Below are 20954 nucleotides of genomic sequence, written 5' to 3' on the forward strand. Positions count from 1 at the left end.
CTTCTTACCAGCATCTGAATGGCTTTCGTACATAAAAGTAAGAATAATGTAGTAAAAGACTGAAGCAGACAAACAGGATATGCTTCATGAATAAGAATTCTGAGAAACAATGTCTTCTAGTCATGCAGACTACAAGAAACATAATGTTTTTGGTGCTCTCCTAAATTATCACAAGTGTAATTTACTATGTACCCTAATCTTGCAACAAGAATATATTCTTAATGCCTTCTTTGTCTTTCCTTAAGTGAAATTATAAATCTGCTACCTTGCACTGTGGCTTTTGACACAGTTCTGGTAATACATATATTGTTGTTTTTTATAAATCGGTGCATTTATTAGAGGTACCAAGTTCTTTTTGGCGAAGAACGTATTGTGCGGGTAAGTTAACTGTGGCTGGTTTAGGTTCTGTGACCACCAGGGGGCTCCCTAGAGGGCTGAGGCAAGAGAACAAAGGGGAAGCATCTGATATCTCAGGCAATAGCTCTGTAATGGACCAGTAACCTACTGTTGATGCTTTTTTGCTGTTAGTTCTGTTAAAGACTGGCTGAACTGGCTGAATTAGCAGAAGCCAGTTGCAAATGGTCGGCCTGTATGAAAAACTGATGAGTTAATAATGCTATAGCCAAATGGAAAAGGTCTCTAAAAATATACAGAAATCACACTTGTTATGTACAATACTTGCATGATAAATGTGTGGTAAAGAGCTTAAACATTTTATACTACAATGGCATACCCTTCAACATTCAAGGTAGGTCATAAATAAATAAATACAATTCTGTCTTATTCTGAGGGGCTATGATTATGTGTGTTAACATGCTGTTATCATATATGCTATATAAAAGTGAACATAAGTTCCTTATACAGAACTACACACTACACTTTACTACAAGTCTTGTGCAAGTTTTACCTTGAGACACTTTTTTTTTTTAAGTGTTTGTGTCCTAGATAACCCCTGTGACCATTGGCTTTCAAATAGAGTGTATCTGTCCCCTCTAGTAGGAGCAAATTCAAAAAATATAAAGCAGCATTCAGAATGTTGTTTGTATTTAGTTGACCTGTAAATGATTATTATGGATTCATGTCATGCAAATAAGTGGTTGATTCTAATTTCAGACCTCAGATAGATGACTGTTTATCCCACCAGTGTCTCTTCAGAGACATTTGTAGATATTCATCACAATTAAGTTAGTTCATTATTAGTTCATCACTTCAGTATACCGTATGCAAGATTTCTTGACCAGGCTACAGCTGTCTTATGCAATTAAATGAAATCTAAACTCATACCACATCCATGACACTACAAGTACTTGACCAGCAGAGGGTGGAAGTGTGTTTGAATTTATGTTAAACCTCAAATTGCAGCTTCTCCTACATCAAATCAAATCCAACTTTATTTTTACGGCGCATTTCAAACCAGAGGGTAAAACAATGCGCCTCACAGAAGGAAAACAATTTGTAAAGAGACACAGATTTTCCAGAGCCTGCTCGTGATAAACGCGTGCATCAGTCTTTCAGTGTCAGCCTGAGAGAAACGGTTGCACCTTAGCAATGTTATATAAGTTATAAAAAGATGTTTTAATTATATTTTTATAAATTGAGATCTGAGTCAAATATGACACCTAGGTTTCTGGCCTCGTGCTTGGTGTTAAGTGCTAGTGTTTTTAGATGTGCAGATAGTTTCTCTCTTTCATTTTTTTCACCAATGACTAATACCTCTGTTTTATCTTGGTTGAGCTGGAGAACGTTTTGTGACATCCATACATTTATATCAGAAAAGCAATTTACCAAACAATCAATAGAGCTGTAGTTGTTGGGTGTTACAGAAATATAGAGCTGGGTATCATCTGCATAGCTATGATAGTTGATGTTGTGCCTCCTAATGACACTACCAAGGGGTAACATGTATAGACTGAAAAGTAAGGGCCCTAAAATGGTCGTACAAATGTTTTTTGAGCTGGGGTCTCCGAGGGCGACAAAGTATTCCCGGCCAGTTAGATAGGTCCTAAACCATTTTAGGACTGGACCAGCGAGGCCAACCCAATTTTCAAGCCTATCAATAAGGATATCATGATCGACAGTGTCAAATGCTGCACTCAGATCCAGAAGGTTAATTTAATCCTGAGGTAATGTACAACCTTGACTAATGCCGTTTCTGTGCTATGATTGGAACGAAAACCAGATTTGAAAGTGTCAAAGGCACAGTTAGCATCTAGGAAATTATTTAAAGACATTTTTTTCCAGGATTTTGCTTAGAAAGGGAAGGTTGCAGATGGGTCTAAAATTGTTTAGAACTGAAGAGTCTAAATTGAAGAATTTATAGATATCAAATTAGAAAAATTATCCTTCCTAGCATTTCTTATTGCTTTATTAAAGACTGAAAGATAATCCTTAAAAATATCAAGATGGACCTGTAGCTTGGTGTTTCTCCATGTACGCTCAGACCTTCTAAAAGAGCTCTTAAGTTGAATCATTTCCTCAATTCTGCATGGAGCTTTTTGTTTGGCTAAAACTTTTTTTTGTTTCAATGGTGCTACAAGTGCTGTCCTTAATTTTGTATTGAGAGTAGTTACTAGATCATTAACACATGATGGCCCCGCCTCTGGGTTTTTTGTACTAGTTATGTTCATCATTACTTTGAAATTCTCAGCTGCTGGAGAATTAAGATAGCGTTTCTAAATAAAACATTCAGCACTATCTTTAACTTTAGGTACCAGTGCTGTAAAGAAAATACAAAAGTGGTCGGAAAGAGCAAGGCCACAGATAGACGATATAACAGTTGTAAGACCCTATGTAATCACTAGATCAAGGGAGTGGCCACGGTTGTGAGTGGGTTCAGTAATGTGTTGAGTAAAGTCCATGGAATTCAAGAGATTCATAATAATCCCTGGCCTTTGACTCGTTCCCATTATCCACATGTATGTTAAAATCACCAGTGATAATAATCATATCGTAGTTTGTGTGGATAATGGAGAGTAGTTCTGAAAAGTCTGTTAGAAAAAGTGGGACATTGTTTGGGTGACCTATACACAGTTACTGTCAGAACAGGAGGCTGGCACTTTAGAACTATGGCATGATATTCAAACGAGGCGAAAGGGCATCCGTGGTTACATCATGCCTCTGCAGAACCTGTACTTTGCCCAAGTACCTATACCCAAGTTTTCCATTAAAGTGTAACTCCCCCTCAGCTCTGAGCCTAACTCCACCCATGGCATACTCTTTAGACATGTTAAAAGGTGGGCAAGGGGCTGAGAGGAGGGGCAGTCTTGTTCAGCAAATAAAATGAGACTACCAACCGGTCGTTGATCCGTCCGCATCGACCTTGCAAGGTTCAGGATGACTTCAGGGATGGAGTTACACTAATCCATGACACTCTTGCCTCTGGTAACTTTGTGATTAATATCCTCCATTATTTTAAGAAATAATACAATCCTTGCCCACATAACTGAGAATACAATTTCACAATACCCTATCAACCAGCAAAAGTATCAAAAGCAAAACTGAATAAAATATACAGTTGGTAGTGAAGCCTCTCATTTGTTGTTAAAATGTATGAAACAATGACTAAATCAATTCGTCACTGGATCATTCTGGGCATCCTACAAGTGGCATCTTCTCATTCATATAACAGAAAGTAAGGCACCATTAAATGTAGTGTAGTGGCTGTTATAATAGACCCATGTACCAGTCTTGAGACACACACAGACCTGATCCAACTGCAAAATTGCTCCATTAGATCCACCCTCAATTCTGTCACGATCACATTTCAACAGTTGGTTCTTTTGTTGGTTCTAGTAGAGATGTAGCCAAAAGTTGAGCTATGGGCAGCAGAAATGATATTGTTAAACATACACATATAAATCCCCTTCAGTGGTGCTGTGAATACACCTGTAGAATGTAACAAGTACATTTAAATGACATTACAATACATATGGAAATAGGTGATTTATGTAAACATGTATTGGGGAAAAAGCTACATAAAATAATTTCCAGCTGATCCCCTGCAAGCAGTGTTGAATTTATAAATCGGGGAGGGAAAAAAAATCAACAGTTCCTGGAACACATTTGACAACGTCTAGGTGCTAGCTGTTAAACTAAACACAATAGTCATCACAAACAAAGCGTTATTCATTTACATTTAATAATCAGAGCAATCTTAATAATCACTGAAAATGACTGGCCCTTCAGTACCCTGTTGTTTCCCTTCTGTCGGAAATGGAATTAGATGGAATTTTTTATCAGATTTCAAATGCATCCAACATGGGCAGACAAGCAATTTACAAGTAACTTCAATGGGAAATAAAAGAATGACAGAACAGACATCAAGCATTTATAGTGCTCCTCGCAGTCCTCTAAGTGCAGTGCATTCAAACAATCTGGTGTTTGTACACAGTTCTGGCATTGTAGATGGGAAACAAACATAGTGGCTCGGATCGAGCCATAAACAATTGGTGAACAACTGGTGAGAACTCAAGATATCAACAACCTTTCACCAGAATCACGGACTGCAATTAAGCTCGGTCTTGGAACATATTCTTTTTCACAACAAAGTTTTATTTCAATCTTGGAATGTCTTATCCTATACAAAGGCATTCTTGCTGCTCTAGCCACACGGCATAGCATTGTGACAGAAGGATAATCAGTTCAGTGGACGTGGAGGGTATGCAGTTTTAGAGGAAGTTATACTTAAGCAATAGTTGCATGGGTTTCTTGTTCATCAATATAATTATTACAGTGCATAAGAAAGTATTGTGGCAAGCTAGCATGGAAGAAGAGAGGAGAGATGTTCGAGAGCATTGGAGAAGGACCTAGCACTACCACAAGCTCTGACAATGACGGAAGCTCGTGGAACTGTGGAGTGCAGGAAAAGAGCCTCTTCAGACATGGCAAAGTCCCTGAAGTGTTGGGGAGGCTGATGTAGTTGCCAAGCCCGCTCCAGGGAGGCCTCCCTGGTTGTCAAGGCTGGACCGCCAGCAGTAGCAGGCCCTGGTCTCTGGATCGGGGATCAGAGAGATGGTGTGGACACCCGTTGATTGGCAGCGGCGACACGGAGAACACTCAGGCTGACAGCGATGGCGTGGAGAACCCCCAGGTGGCGGCAATGCGGCCCCTGAGCTGGCAGCAGTGAAGCAGAGGACCCCCAAGCTGGCAGAAGCGGAGTGGCAGTCTCCTTCAACTGGTGGTGCTAGCGGCAAAAACTGCGTGGAGGTTTGGATGGCGGGCTCGGCTGGGCTGCTGGGGCCATGAGGCACAGGGGTTCAGTACTGCTGCGCTGATAGTGGCTTGGTGGCTGGTTAGTTGGCCCTCAGGTCTGTCCTTCTTTCCCCCACCAAACTGGAGCACCATGGTCTCCATGCCGAGGGTGATGGCTGCCCCCGACTTGTCAACATGGGCACCCCAGCAGCTCAGTAGGTCCAGGCTGATGATGCACGGGTCCCAGATGTTAGTGAGCCAGAACCAGTTCAACAGCTCCTGGTCTCCATCCTGGACTCGCATTGGCTTCCTCCCTCTCATGCCAGCCTTTTCTGCTGTCACAGTCCTCAGTTCGATATGGTGCCAGGGAAATGGTAGACCCGGGCAGGGTTGGCAGGTCAGTTACAGTCCTTTAGTGTGACCCAGCCAGCCAACCAGTGTGCATCGGCCTGGAGGGGATCTCCAGTGCTGGTTCTGGTGCTGGTGCGGGTAATGCAGCTTTACAACTGTGGTGAAGGTGCCCAGGCTCTCTCCTTTTAGCCACCTGAATCACCTCTCCAGTACTCTGAAACCAGGTCCAGGAGCACCCGCAGCGCTTTCCCCTGCAGTGCCAGGACCAGGTGGGTGGCAGCTTCCTCGTCGCTCCAGCCGCTCTGCCACACCACTAGCTGGACTTCTGAGGGGTGTGGGTCTAGCTCTGTTATACCGTTGAACTTGGGCAGCTTGGTGGGTGTTATAGGCGCAGCTGCCGGACGCAACAGGCTGTGCGAGGGAACCAGTGGTGGTGGCTCATTGACAGCAATGGCAGCGCTGGGCAGCAGTGGCTCAGCATCTGTAGCGGGCTGTAGGATGAGGCTGGCAGTAGCTCTGGCCGTCAGTGGGCTGTCAGTGGCTCTGGACAGCAGGCATTCTCCTGTAGTGGCATCCCTGGTCTCTAAATGGCGATGAGGATGCTGTGCGCTGAAACGATCAGGGCAGACTGGGAACTTCCATATCTAGCGGCCTCCATCTTCCCCCATGACAGGATGCGAAGTGACAGCAAATCTGCTCAATGCCTTGCTCCAGATCTTGGATCTCTCTCTCTTCACTCTTCAGCATAGCACTCTTTCCCATTTTTGACACCAATGTGGCGCACTAGAGTGGAAAACCGCGCAGCTAAACAGAGACCTCCGTTTTCGAGGTGGCTCTTGTAACCCATGCCCGCGCAATCCCAGGAATACGCTGTATATACCTCGTAACTGCTATCACACATGCATCCATACATGAGAACTCAGTGACTCATACCGTATGGGGAAACACGAGGCAGGTCTTAAATCAAACTGACAGTCATGCTGACTGAGAGATGCACAACCTGAACGGTAATTCCAGCAGTCCAGCTCCAAGGCATGCTGGGAGGCTACACAACAGTCCCACGTTGTTCTTCTAGCTCGGCCCCAGCACGCTACAGCAATTTGTGTGCACTAGATGCACTAAAATTCTCTCTTTTTTCGGACTTCAGGGGCTTTTATCACAAGTTTATCTTACTCAGCTGCAGTGACTTATGGTGAAGTGTCAGGTGTCAGTGTCAGCCAAAGTGGTTGGGGGTCTGGTTGATGTAGTCCTACACTGAGGAATCCTTCCTGGACCCATTCTATTTTAAATACTGCTACTTCCTTTAAATATATAGAACACACATTACTTGTCTTAAGGTCCAATCCCAAGGACGGTGATAACTAAAGATGATTGCTGTGCTCATTTTGAATGAAGTGATACATTTACAGTGTGTTTTATTAATTTAAATGCATATGTGCCTACTGTCTGTAACTGCAAAGCAATGAGGCCATGAGGCAGATGTGCACAGGCAGGTCCATTGTTCAGGTGCCAGCAGATCTGTCAACATGTTCTCCTGTCACATTCCCTTGTCTCTGCCCTGGTGTGGTAGTCGCATAGCAACTGCAGAGAGTTAATGTACTGACTGGGTCATATCACTTTATTTCTAAGCAATCTGCAGTATGACCACCATAGTTGCAGCCTGGGGGCTTTTGGTGTCTGAGGACGTTCGTGACAGCGACACGCCATATGTACACAGGTGTCATTTTGCGTTGTCTCACTTGAACTTGACGCCAGCAAGTCTGATCAAGTTGCAATATTTGTCATACCTCTAAGTGTTAACAGGACTGTTCCTCGTAAACTGAATTTGGCTCAGACGAAGTCAGAACTGACGTAGTCACGGGCACTGACAAACTCGGCTCTACGCCCCTCGCTCACTATATGGCTTGTACAGATTGTTCTGAGAGTGCCGACGGAGAATATACCGAGAAGGGCACACAGCCACATGCCTAACACGACCTTTCTCTCGGAGCTTCACGCATCTGCATCTCGGTATTGTAGATTTCCAGGGACAGTGAGGCTTTCTTCTGCGCCGCCAAAGAGTGCGACATGTTTGTCAGAGTATGGAAGGAGACGAAGTGACTCTCCGCGAACAGCTTTTCCATGACCGTGTCCGCGAGACCATAGTAGGTACACCTTGTTCTCTCAAGTCACTAATTTGTATTAACCTTTAGCGAGAGTATTGCTTTATGTTCACTAGCTGTTGGCAGCTATTAAGGAAAGAATAACCAAATGCGTAAAATCATTTTTCATTGAACGGCTGCAGAGGTTTGTACCCCTATGCAAGTGACACACTGCAGCTAAGACCGTTTTCATTTATTCGTTTATTTATTTAAAAATGTAGGTATACAACTTGAATTGGTTTTTGAGATAAGATATAATACCAAGTGTTTTTTCTCCTATCGTTTTCTGGTCTTAATCCCTCGTGATTTTGTGTGTCTCGGTTCAGGGAGAAAATAGTTTAATCCGATTTACCTTTAAGGGGGAAAAACGTGCAGAGGTTATATGCAGTGGCTAAAATTCCTACCCCGTTGCAGACATCCACCAAGAATCAGTCCAGAATGTACTTTACTCCTGAAGTTAAATCCATGCAATACACTCAAGCAATGGTCCATCACTGAAATATAGCCTACATTGAACAGTGGTCTTATATGCAGCCTTAATAACTTGTAATTCCTGGCTTCAGACAGGTTCAATGGAAAAACAAATAAATAATGTGTATAAGTTACACTACACTATAAAAGAACAGGCCACGTCTTATATTTAATTGCGTATTTTATTGGCATTAAACAGACATAGGGGGTTGTATGTGGGATGCCTGTGGAATGTTTCCTTGTTTCTGTGTGATTCTGCACAGTCAGACTAAATGAGCTTTACTGTAACAAGGCATTTGGGCATGTTAAAGATGTATTGTCATGATATGTATGTTTCCTTTTGTTTTGTTATGTGAAGTGTGGGACAGGGCAGGCATGCCACTTTACCACAGATGCATATTTTGTCCTGACCCTGAGCCCGCACTCATAGGGCCTTTAACCTCTGACCTGGTCAAACTTCAACGCTGTTCAGGCCTAATGACTACTACTGAACATCTGCGTATTTCTCCATTTTCTCTCCCATTCAGGCTTATTGCATTTGTGTTGATGTTTGTATATTCATGCATTACTATGTCATCAACTGAGAAGGTATATCTGACATGTCCACAAATTGTTTCTGGGTTTTCAATTGTCTTTCACAAAAGTGCACTTGGACCTTGTTAATTCTCAGTTGACTATGTGTGTGCACACTTCAGCATATAGTATTTTACTACAGTTTGTGATGAGGATGTTCAGCAGGACAGTTTGTTTGTGAACAGAGCTGTAGTGATTTCAGATAAATTCCAACCATGGGGGAAAAACTCATGGAGCTCAGTGTGTTAGATTATTGACCGCCTGTTTGTGTGTGTGTGGGTGTATGCATGTATGCATGCACAAGCCCATAATCATCCAGTTTTATGTACAAACATGTGTGTTAAAAGCCATTTAAGCATGGTAGCTGGGACTGTGGTGTTATTATCCCCTATTGAGAGGCTGATCAGGTCATGACCACTTACCGTGACCTAAATCTGCATAAGTCTAACTTATATTTCAGTTCATATTGAATGTTTTTAGACAACCTTTATACATGTCAAAATGATTAACACTACTACTTTTGTGTAAAATAATTGAACTAGAATAAGGGCTTGAGAGTAATCCACTGTCACTGGCATGTCTAGAGCTGCAATGTTCTTGATCGTGGGGCATTGAGTTCTTTCCTGTCCTATTTAGTGAGGCATCACTAGTGGCTGTAGGCTGTTACCGCTATTGTTGTTTCATTTGTGCCACTCAGAATAGCTGCATCTGGTTCACACAGGCTGGCATCTTGGGTCGACCGGGCATTAGTCCAGGTCTGCCATGCACCAGCTGTTGCCACTTTAGCAGAGGGCCTTTGTGATGGGAGACATTAGTGGTTGCTGTGGGCATTACCGGGCATTTGAACAGGCTGTTAGCTGCATTGTGTATCCCCCCTGCTGAACTTGTAGGCCTTTTATGTGCTTTATACATTCTGATTTTCTGAACCCTAATCCCTCTCAAGCCAAACATGCAATATCCCTACCCCCCGCCCCACTTCCAGTTTGATCCTTATCGCCAGAGCTAACCAAGGGTCTGCATGACTGGTCATGCAGTTTGGATGGTTGACTTTATACTGTCTGTTTCACCAAGCTGCTAAATTGTGTTCATAAGTGTGAGCCACTTCAAAACAGGGAGGATATACAACTATGTGAACTTTGTGAATGAGCTGTGTGTAAAACCACTGATCTGTAAGAAGGAAACATTTCTTAAGTATAGATCAGTGCTTTAAACACTTCCTGGTTCATATGCAATCATTTACACATGAAACAGAAACCCTGGGTGCTCATACCCCATTCTACAGAGAAGTGGTATTCAAACTGTTTGACTAAACCTCCCATACCACTGAGAAAGTTCTGTACACAGTTCAGGTACGTGTTGAGTGATATGCAATATCTTGTAAGTGGGATTGATAGAGATGAGTGGGGGATGCCAAACCAAGATTAGGGTATAGACAGATGGATCAGATTGACGGTGTCATTTTCAGTTGACTCACTGGTCTGCTTGTGTGTCCACAGCTCAGTTTTGAGGTCACGTATTCTGTTTCAGCAGTGAACATTTCCTTATGTATGGTTAGAGAGATGATAGTCGGTTATAGTCGGAGACTTATACAATGCAAATCCACTGACACCGTGCTTTTCTCCCCATATATCTCCATTGCCAAACTTCTGAAGGTGTCAGACTGTTACATCTATTTTTAGGGATGGGCATCTTTGAACATATGTTTGAAGAGTACAAAATCTTTCAACAACTATAGACTTCTACTTGAAGTGAAACATGCAATGTTTTACACTGTACAATATACAAATATATCTTGATTTAGAAAATCTCAGTATAGTGCAGGTGGCTTCCTGGTAGCCTTATAAAATAGAACCGAAAAGAACATCTGTTCTGTAGGCTTCAGTGTGTTAAGGGTGTGGAGGTTTACTTTTGAAGCTTACCTCATCTATTTAAGAAAATTGTAGATGTGATAAGCAAGGAAATGTTTGGGCAGCACTTGGTAGGTAGTCAATTTCTGTTGACATTTTATGACTAATTCAAAATTGTGTGTGTCTCTGAAGTCTGAAAAGAAAATACTTTTCCACCTCCAAAATGGTGTTTCCAGAACTTTTGAAAGCTTGATAGCTTACATCAGACTGTCGGAGAAACAAACTGCACACACAGTTATAATTTATTTGGATATTACACAGTAATATTTGGATTTGGAGACAGCTTTTGTAACATCTGTATTTTACCTCCGTTCTTTTTGTTTTCATGGTGTTTTGTTTGACGATGCATGTTTTTACGAAGCATCCAAACATGCGTTAATGCAGTTTAAGCATTACGTGTTAACAGCAGGTATTATATATCAGAGGAATACTGAAATAGCATCATAATCATGTTTTCCTGAGAGGTGATCTCTGTTATGTAATATGTTCATCTCCGTAGCCTTGCCACAATTTGTTAATCTCTTCAAAACTGAATTTTCATCAATGCCCACAGAAAATACCTATAGAGGCTCTGTGAAAACACGAACTGTGTGATGTGGATTTGTGGGGTCCATGTTATTTTGAGTTTAATCTGTGTTTCCATCTTGTCATCCATCCCTGTCTGACTTTCTCCTTTGGATGTTGCATAATCTGGTAATCCTCCCTGACCTCCTGTCGTGTCTATGTCCATCCTTTTTGGCCTTTCTCCATCTCACTCCTAACTACGCATTCATCAGTCTCTCTGCCTCTTGTTCTCGCTTGCACGCACACACACACACACACACACACATTTCCAGTGTTTTCCACTATTAGCGTTATGCATGTTCTGTAAAAGCATCCAATTCTGTGTATTTTCAGCTGTGCCTATAGTTTTAAAGTCTGGTTTATCATGAGATATCATGGCTTTGTTTCCCCAAGTGCACACAAATAGCATGTACAGGTTGCCATCCCTAAATTGTACATTGTTTAGATCAATGCTAAGTTAACAAGTTAACAAGTTAGTGAAGTTATGTATGTGTGTTTCTGTCAAGCAGGGCCAAGCAGTATCGTAGACATGTCTTTATGTGTTGTTTTTTTATCCAGGTGTGTCTAAAGCTCACTGTATAGTCATGCTTTTTGGGTTCCCATCTCTATCTAATTCAAATTCTATGTGACCACAATCTCAAAAGGACGATGAACCAAGGGGTGCATCCCTTTAAGATCCAGAGTGTCAAGAAAATTATATTGTGCAAGGTTTTCTTATACAATCTTGTATTAACAGTCAACACTCTCTTCTCTCCTTCTGTCTTCCCTAACAGATTTGTGTTCTCCTCTTCTCATCCCTCTACATCATTTGCTACCTCATTGTCACACACTACAGGAAGAATGCAGAGTTTTCCACCGGTAGGTACAACAGAATGAAATGATGCACAATGTTCAGTACAATAACAACATCATCATTGATTAGCCTTATGAGTCACTCTTTCGTCATTCTTGCCTTGTTTATTCAACTTTAAATGCAAGCAACCACCAGTCGTCTGTTTCAAATACAATAAGTTATGTCAAGAATTTCAGATATTTGATCTAATCCTGTAATTCCTCCAATTTTGTCATATCAATTTGGTGTAAAAAATAGGACTCTTGCCCTGTGTGGATTGATTCTACTCAGTTCATGTTATGCTAACACACTCCATAACAGAGCAGAGTTGATGAAAAGGTAGAAACAAAGGCCAATTGTTCTTGAGCCCTGTCTTTGGGGGGAGGGGGGGCAGAAGGGAGAATTCCACTGGCTAGCTGAGGTGCTGTGGTGTCATATTACAGGATTATACTGAACTATTAAAGCATAAACCTGACCCTTTCTCTTCTGTAAGTATTTTGGTGTTTAAACCTGCTGCTGTTGTTGTTCCTGGGCCACGTGAAGTTAATTTATGTGGGTCGTTAAGGGGTGAGGGTATACAGAAAAACCTTGCCTCACGCCTGTTGCACATGTGGGTTCTTGTATCTAAAGGAGAAGCCAGTTTTGGCAAGGCAGACTGGATACCCTCCAAGATACATAGATACGCTCAGACAGTTATGCACCCCCCCGCCCCCCGAAACACCCTCCCCGACCCCAATATTCCCAGTCCCCACCTCCTCCCAGTGCCCCGGCCCCATGTCTGTCAGTGAGAGAGGGTGGTTTGGAATGTTCTAGTCAGATAATAATACCCCTTGACAGCAGGAAGAACAACTATCTGCCCCCCCCCCCCCCCCAATAGACACACACTGTCACTCACACACTGTCACCCGCTCTCTCTCTCTCACACACACACACACACACACACACACACACACACACACACACACACACACACACACTCACACACACTCTCACACACACACTCTCACACACACACAAACACGTGTACAGCCTTGCACATGTACACAAACACATATTCTTCATACTTTTTCTGAACACAGAGTCACTGAGCAAACCAGAGCAGGCATGCTGCTTTCATTTGTGGGGCTCCTTTGGGGAATGGGGAAAATGTTGTGTGTGTGTTTGTTTGGGGAGGGGTTTAGAGCTTTTGACGTCAAATTTCTACAGGGTGAGAAAAGGGTCTTTGTGACGAGATATATTGTGCTGTATTGGAACATGATGCGGGTCAAAGTGTTGCGATTTCCGAAAACTGCAATAATCATTGTATTATTCCTGCTATTTCTGATCTCTAATCAGTGTTGTTGTGGAAGATGTGGATGTGTTCAATCATCTACATTAACACTCTACTGTATTTCCAATATGGACTGTAGCTGAAATATGGTTAATCCTGGATTGTTCACTTGAAATAGCTATGCTTTTATCTTGTAAAACTTGCATACACTCACGTCTTTCTTGTGTTGACACTTGATAAAATGACAGGTCGCCTTAAAAGAAATGATGTGATTGGCTTTATTGAACTGACTCAAGCAGTTGCTCACTGTGATCAATCTGATGGGATGCACTGAAACCTTTTGCTGTAACATACACATATAGGATGTTGACTGCTGGAATACAAGAAACATGAAATCAATTCCAGATTTGTAATTTGGAACATTATCCCTGCCTTTCTTACATAACTGTCAAATATGTGGGTGTGTGTATGTGTGTGTGTGTGTGTGCTTTCTCTGTGCATATGCAGTTCTATGCGATTTTTATCTCTATGCATATGCAGATTAACCTTCACTCAACCATCACCTCAGCTTGTAGGTGTGTGTGCATGCTCAACTTGTTTCAGTTGTTTTTGCTTCTGCGAGAAGTTCTGTATCTGATTAGCCTTTGGGAAGAGAAAGCAGCACAACCAGTTCTCTCTGTCAATAATGATGAATGTTTGGTTCCCAAAGGCATGATGCCCAAGCTTCTCTTTCACACATACACACACACACATCCAAACAAAGACACATGCAAATGTGATGAACACCAAAGTAAAAAATGTACAATGACATGTCTGTTCTTGACACAGAAAAGCCTGTTTATTCTATTGGCCATATTCCTCAATGTCTGACTTTCTGAATGGGCTTCATCACTTTCCTTTTGTCTTCACTCGCCAATTGAAGCATTCATTATTTTGTTCTTGTCAGTTTGGTGGCATCCTTCTTCTTTCATAGGAGTATTTACAGTATAAATGTGCCTTTCCCATCCTATCTGTGAGAAAAACATCACATCGCGTTTTGCCTCAAATAGTTACTCCACATCGAGGCATGACTGATTACAGACAAAACCAACCCCAAGGTTGCCAGGGAGCAAAATGTGATGAAAATACAGGAAAATATATTGTTTGTATGTATGGATGTATTGTATGTATTGTTTAGCTATCTTTACTTCAGGGTCACTCCATACTGACAGCAGCTCCTGTTTCACATGTCTGGTGTGGGGTGTGTTGCGTTTATTTTATACGTACAACATGTTCTCATCTTTGTCACTTGCTTCCTTTTCAGATGACGACGAGGATGCCACTGTCAACAAAATTGCGTAAGTCAATAATGCCACAAACAATATCACCTCGGCGTAACATGAAAGCATCAGTCAGCACTAGATGCAGTAGGTGCACCAATGTAAAGATGTGTTCTCTTTTCGACTCCCTGTCTAGACTGTGGCTCTGCACGTTCTCGCTGTCGGTGTCGGTGGGCGCAGTGCTGCTTCTCCCTATCGCCATCCTGTCCAATGAGGTCTTACTCACCTTCCCGCAGAGCTACTATGTGCAGTGGCTGAACGGATCCCTCATTCATGGTACGCCACGTTACACACAATCAGTCTCACCTACGCACACATTCTCACACGTGCCCTCACATTCATCCAAACAGGTTGGTCCAACTCACACTCAGAACTTGTTATTTTCCCTATGAATGTGATACTTCATTTTGTGTTGCAGTGTTACTACAAAGCTATGCATCTGGTGAAATAGGAATGGGGATCCTGCTTTTGGATGTTGCAGCGCCCCCTAAAGGATGCAATAGAAACACCTCTGCTCACTGCAAAGCTCCATATGCTCATTGTGTTGTTGGACCACACATCTTGTTTGAGGCCTGAAGGGAGTTTTTGGCATTACAGAGAATGTATTTTGTTTCTCTCCTTGCAGGACTGTGGAATTTTGTCTTCCTCTTTTCCAACCTTTCGTTGGTGTTCTTCCTACCCTTTGCCTACTTCTTTACCGAGTCTGAGGGCTTCGCTGGATCCAAGAAGGTACATTAGAGGCAGCTTGTATGCACTAGATCGCATACGACCTCTACCAATTGTCTTTAGAAAAAATCAGTCTTTGAACTTACATATGTGTGTGTGTGTGTGTGTCTAATTTTTGGCAGGGTGTGATGGCGCGTGTGTATGAGACTGCCGTGGTGTTAGTCCTGCTGACCCTGCTGGTGTTGGGTGTGGTCTGGGTTGCTTCAGCTCTCCTGAATGACACCTCAGCCAGAGAGAGCCTATATGGTGAGCCACTCGCCCTCCCTCTCTCCTCCTCTCAGGATTTGCACAGCTGCTGTACATAGGTCTTAATTAAAACAGTGTTTTAATATCTCATCACCTTTCCCTGTCACTCAGACCTATGGGAGTATTACCTGCCATATATGTCCTCCTTTATCTCCCTGTCTGGAGTACTTCTGCTGTTGTGTGAGTATATTGCACAGATCATCAATAATCAGCTCATTGTTTACTTTTGGACTGTACGATTACAGTTTCCATGTGATGGATGTAAGATGTGTATGTACAAATGTACTGCCTAGGTAGTTCATGTGGTAGCTGTAGTTTCTTTCATTTTCACTGAATAGTATGCTGTGTGTGCTACCTATGGACTTGTTTGCATTTGTCTACGTGGTCGTGTAAATGTTTATGGAGAAGTTTGAAAGCACTCTTTCTGTGCTCCCTCAGTGTGTACACCCCTAGGCGTGTCCCGCATGTTCAGTGTCACTGGGAGGCTTCTTGTAAAGCCAGGGGTAAGTCTGTCTGTGTGTGTGTGTGTGTGTGTGTATCTCCATTTGCATGTTCTTGTTTATCAACCAATAGCTATGTTCAAGAAATGTGCACGTAATTGTTTATTGTAATTGGTGTGAATCTACAGTCTCTCTCTCTCTCTCACACACACAGAGACACACACACACACACACACACACACACACACACACACACACACACACACACACACACACACACACACACACACACACACACACACACACACTCACTCTTACTGTTTTATGTTTCTTCTGTATAGCTGTTAGAAGATGTGGATGACTCTGTGAGTTGCGCCATCTTTGAGGAGGCTGCTCTCTCCCGGAAGCTCAACAGTAAATCCCTCTTTACATACGAAGAACTATTATTACAATGCTACGATGTCTGTTGTTGGCAGTGTCTCTTACCATCCATCTACCTTTGCCGCTCTCTGTTTCTGTCCTTCCCAGTGGAAACATCTTGTTGGGTGAATGTGAGAGTAGAGGTCCTGAAGAACCAGTACCTCACCATCCGGGCACGACGGATCGCTCTTGGTAATACATGCACACATACAGACATACAAATGGATTCACACGCACACGCACGCACACACACACACACACACACACACACGCAAACACACACACACACACACACACACACACACACACACACACAGACACAAACCTTAGCGTTCTTTGAAGTGAAGTGTAGACATATTCAAGGCACTGTGGCTAGCCAATAATTCTCAGTTTCCGTTGCCTAGCTGCCCTCATCAAATGACTCACAGTCGGCACAGAAAGTGCTGTTCTAAAATAATCTTGCTGTTCTGTCTCCTTAGAGATGCGGAGGAGAGCATCACCATGGCAACGTTACCTTGGGTACCCTATCGCCATGCTGCTTCTGCTTGCTCTGACGGTAGGCAATAGAGAATAGACAGACAATAATCTTTTCCCCCATTTTGTCCATAGCCCTTTTTAATGTCATTATATTTCATTGTTATGTTATGTGTATATTGTAGTAAAAAGTAGTACATTTACATTTACATTTAGTCATTTAGCAGACGCTTTTGTCCAAAGCGACGTACAAGGGAGAGAACAGTCAAGCTAAGAGCAATAAAAACCTGGTGTAACAATAAATACTACTTTACATTAGAAATAGAAAAACGACATAGAAAGAAAAAGAAGTGCAGGAATGTGACTGCTGAAGTGCAAGTTAAGCACTAGTCAAGGTGCCAGTTTAGGAAGGGGGGTACAACAACACATTGTATTAAATATAGCTAATGTGTCTGTCTTTCTCTTTCTCTCTGCCTCGGTCTTCCTCTCCCTCAGGTGGTGTGTGTTTTAATAGTGTGTTACCACGTATTGGAGCTGTTGTTTGACGAGACAGCTTTGCCCAGAGGGATGGAGGTATGAATGATATATCCTCTACAGAAGCATGAACAAACAGGCGTTCTTTAGACAAAAGCAGCTGTGCAGCAGTTATCAGCATGCTGTTGGGAAAGTGTTTGAGGTGACTGTGTACAGTGTTTTATGTTTTTTTTTTTTCCATAGGATCCTCTATTCGGAGCTGCCTCTTTCTCTGTGTTTGGATCCCTGGGTGCAGCTGTGCAAGTCATCCTCATCCTGTATCCTTTCCTATGACACTCTCTCTCTCTATCTATATATATATATATATATATATATAGTTTGTGTGTGTGTGTGTGTGTGTGTGTGTGTGTGTGTGTGTGTGTGTACTTGTGTGTATCTGTGTGCATGTTTCATGCTTTTAGAGTTGTGTATATGTGTGCTCTGTGTAAATGTAGAGAGACCCATATTTACCTTTACCTAGCCTGCACATCAGGTATCTTATGGTGTCCTCTGTGGTGGGTTTCTACTGCTCGCCTCTCTTTTCCAATCTGCTGCCCCGAGCTCGGGACACAACTTTAACGCAGGTTTGTTAACACACGTTCTCTCTCTCTCTTTCTCTTTTTCGAACACACACTCAGATACACCCAAATACAAATGTTGCTTCATCACAGACTTTCTCCAAATGCTCTATTTACAGATTATTGGAAACTGTGCCTGTCTGCTGGTACTGAGTTCAGCTCTGCCTGTGTTCTCCAGGACTCTTGGTAAGGCAGAGAAAGCTCTGTTGTTTTTTACTGTGTCTGCCGTGCTGACTAATTTCTCACAAGGTGTTTTGAGGGATTGCATTATCTGTCATCTGTTTGGTCATAGGCATCACTCGTTTCGATCTGCTGGGGGACTTTGGTCGGTACAACTGGCTGGGGAACTTCCACATTGTGTTCCTGTACAACGTTCTGTTTGTTGGACTCACATCTGCCTGTCTCATCAATACACTCACGTGGGCCGTGCAGAGAGAACTCATACGGGCGTTCGGTGAGATACACACAGACAAACACACACACATACACGCATGCATTCACAGATGCACTCTACAACAATGCCTTCTCCACTCACACATATTAAAATGCAAAAAAATTACACCACTAGCATACAAACGCAAGGATGTGAGTGACAAAATATAAGCAGTAACTCACTGTTCATTTCTGTTTCCCCACAGGCCTGCATAAACTGCCTTTGACAGTTTCACGCTCAGCCATCCCTCTCAAGCTTCTTTTAGCAAATGGGCTCTCAAAGATTCAGTGATGATTCAGTGGGATGTCCAACCTCATTCAAGCTAGTGTCCTCCTACCAAAGACTCCTTACCTTATTGCAGGTCTCGGTAGCTGGATCCTACAGTTCCTCAAAGAAGTTTGACAGTTGGTCAGTTTGATGACACTTTTGCTGGACCTTTCATCACAATCAGGCGAGCTTCAGTGCCACCTGAGAATTTAACGAGTACTGTACCAAATATGCAATATCCTGTACAGCAGGGACCAATCGAACGTTTTGCCCTGATTATAGGGATGGCAACTGGATGCAGTTAATGCTGCACTTAATGACTGTTTTGCCAAAAAAAAGATGAATGAATGTGTAAGTGAAATTCCGAATTCAGATGTGATGTGATATAAAGGGATAATTGCCAATGTTGTTTGTTCATCTGATACACTGCTTAATGTTTCACTTGTTCACCATTCTCTTGATGAGTGAGATCTATGCAAGGACAGAAAGCATGATCAGCGAACTGACTTGGGTCCTGAAGTAAAATGTTTGAGGCACCCCTGCTAAGCGTCAGTAGGAAGAGATAATGGGGAATGGGAGAGAGTGATGTAGAAGATTAAAGTCTCCTAACAAGAGCAGGAGTTCAATTACACATACTCCTCTCCACCTTTAGTTGCATCCTATATTGCATAATTGGTTGAAAATGTTGGTTTTGAGAATAATAATACTGTGGCTTCTAGAGGTTTTGGAGTATTTAAACGGTCTATTTGACTGTTATCATAAAAATAGATATAGAAATAGAAAGCTCTGACAAAATGCCTTTATAATCACAGATGAACATGCTAATGTCCATTTAGGTTACTAAACAATTTGTACACCAGCCTCAATATTTTGTGATTTTCTGACATTTGATTTATTTTCAAATCACTCTTTTACAACCATTTGATCTTACTTTTATTTTTCAGACTATTGTAATCTGTTTTCAGAAGTGTGTTGAGAATAATGAACAGGTGTGAACAATCAGAAGAAATATTCTTACTGTGAATGCCTTTACCAGTGATATTATTTGCCTACATTTGATCATAATAATATATTTCACTGTTCAGTTAGTGTAAAAAAGGAGTCTCGAGACCAGAAATTGAAGACCAAGTGAAACTATAAAAACGTTTACAATTTGTGTGGGTATGTAGATGGTTTCTCTGTATAGTTTTTTATTTGTGTTAACGTGCCTCTATTACTCTATATGTATAGAGTATACACTATGTGTATGTATGTGTTCCTATATGTATATGTTAGTATGTGTCTGTGTGTGGACATTAATATGTGCAATACCATTTCATACCATAGTGACAATCAATATTTAGTGCGTGCCAAAGGAAGCAGTTACTTCTGTTCTATGAACCTCGACCTTTCTTTCATGCATTTATTTAGATCTCTGAAGGTACACTCCTTTTTTCTACTGAGCCTTTTGTTTGTGAGTTAATCTATGCATTTGTGTATTTATTGGTATTCATGTCTATTCATTTGTTATGAATGTGAGTTTAATGATTATAATGGAAACTATAATCTTATGCCTCACCAAAGAACAGTTGTGTGACTGTGTTAATACTAGATACTAAGTATACCTAGATACTGTTGTTCCATACATTACTAGTGTAAATGTAAACAGTTCTACATGTAGGAAATATTCAAAATGAAAAATCCTCACATATCAAACAAACCTATAGGAATTTACACATTATATATATATATATATATATATATATGTCTGTGAGGTGACATATGGAACAGTGTGTTTTGGATTATAACTGATCCATAAGACAATCATCCAATTGAACTGTCTCTGATCAATAATGTGCTAAAACACATCATATGTTATCTACAGGGTCTCACTGGTTTAGACATAGCGAAAAAATGTGTCCAAATGTGATCTTTTGGGCTTCTTGCATAAGCGAGAGTTAATGTTTAATGTTTATGTCTCCAGATATAGCCTACATAATGTTGAAGGTTCAACTATCTCAATATGTTTGTGCAGGCTTTGGCATTGTAGTTTAGACATACAACTGTGAGCAATAATTTTGGGTAGTTTTTAAGTTTTTAGGATTTGAAATTACATCCATCCGGTCAAGAAAGTGTTTCACTTGTTGCTGTATGATTTTCAAAATGCTCTGTTTGCTTAGAATGATGAATGGAAATGACCCTGTAGAAAATGTGAATAATTTGTCTGTTGGGTATATATTAAAAGTTGGAAAAAGAAAAA

The 20954-nt window shown here is 41.7% G+C and overlaps 1 protein-coding gene across 1 annotated transcript; it reads left to right on the forward strand.

Annotated features, from left to right (window-relative positions):
* Window positions 1–6892: 6892 nt before the first annotated feature.
* Window positions 6893–20954, forward strand: LOC105901879 (limb region 1 homolog-like protein). Its single transcript, XM_012829389.2, has 17 exons — window positions 6893–7685; window positions 11971–12055; window positions 14603–14636; window positions 14755–14894; window positions 15244–15347; window positions 15467–15590; window positions 15702–15770; window positions 16029–16093; window positions 16372–16444; window positions 16559–16642; window positions 16930–17006; window positions 17420–17497; window positions 17642–17715; window positions 17931–18021; window positions 18135–18201; window positions 18308–18469; window positions 18654–20954. The coding sequence occupies exons 1-17, from the start codon at window positions 7623–7625 to the stop codon at window positions 18737–18739; spliced, it is 1476 nt and encodes a 491-aa protein (XP_012684843.2). The 5' UTR covers window positions 6893–7622; the 3' UTR covers window positions 18740–20954.

The sequence above is a fragment of the Clupea harengus genome, chromosome 5, assembly GCF_900700415.2.
Source record: "Clupea harengus chromosome 5, Ch_v2.0.2, whole genome shotgun sequence".
Taxonomy (NCBI): Eukaryota; Metazoa; Chordata; class Actinopteri; order Clupeiformes; family Clupeidae; genus Clupea; species Clupea harengus.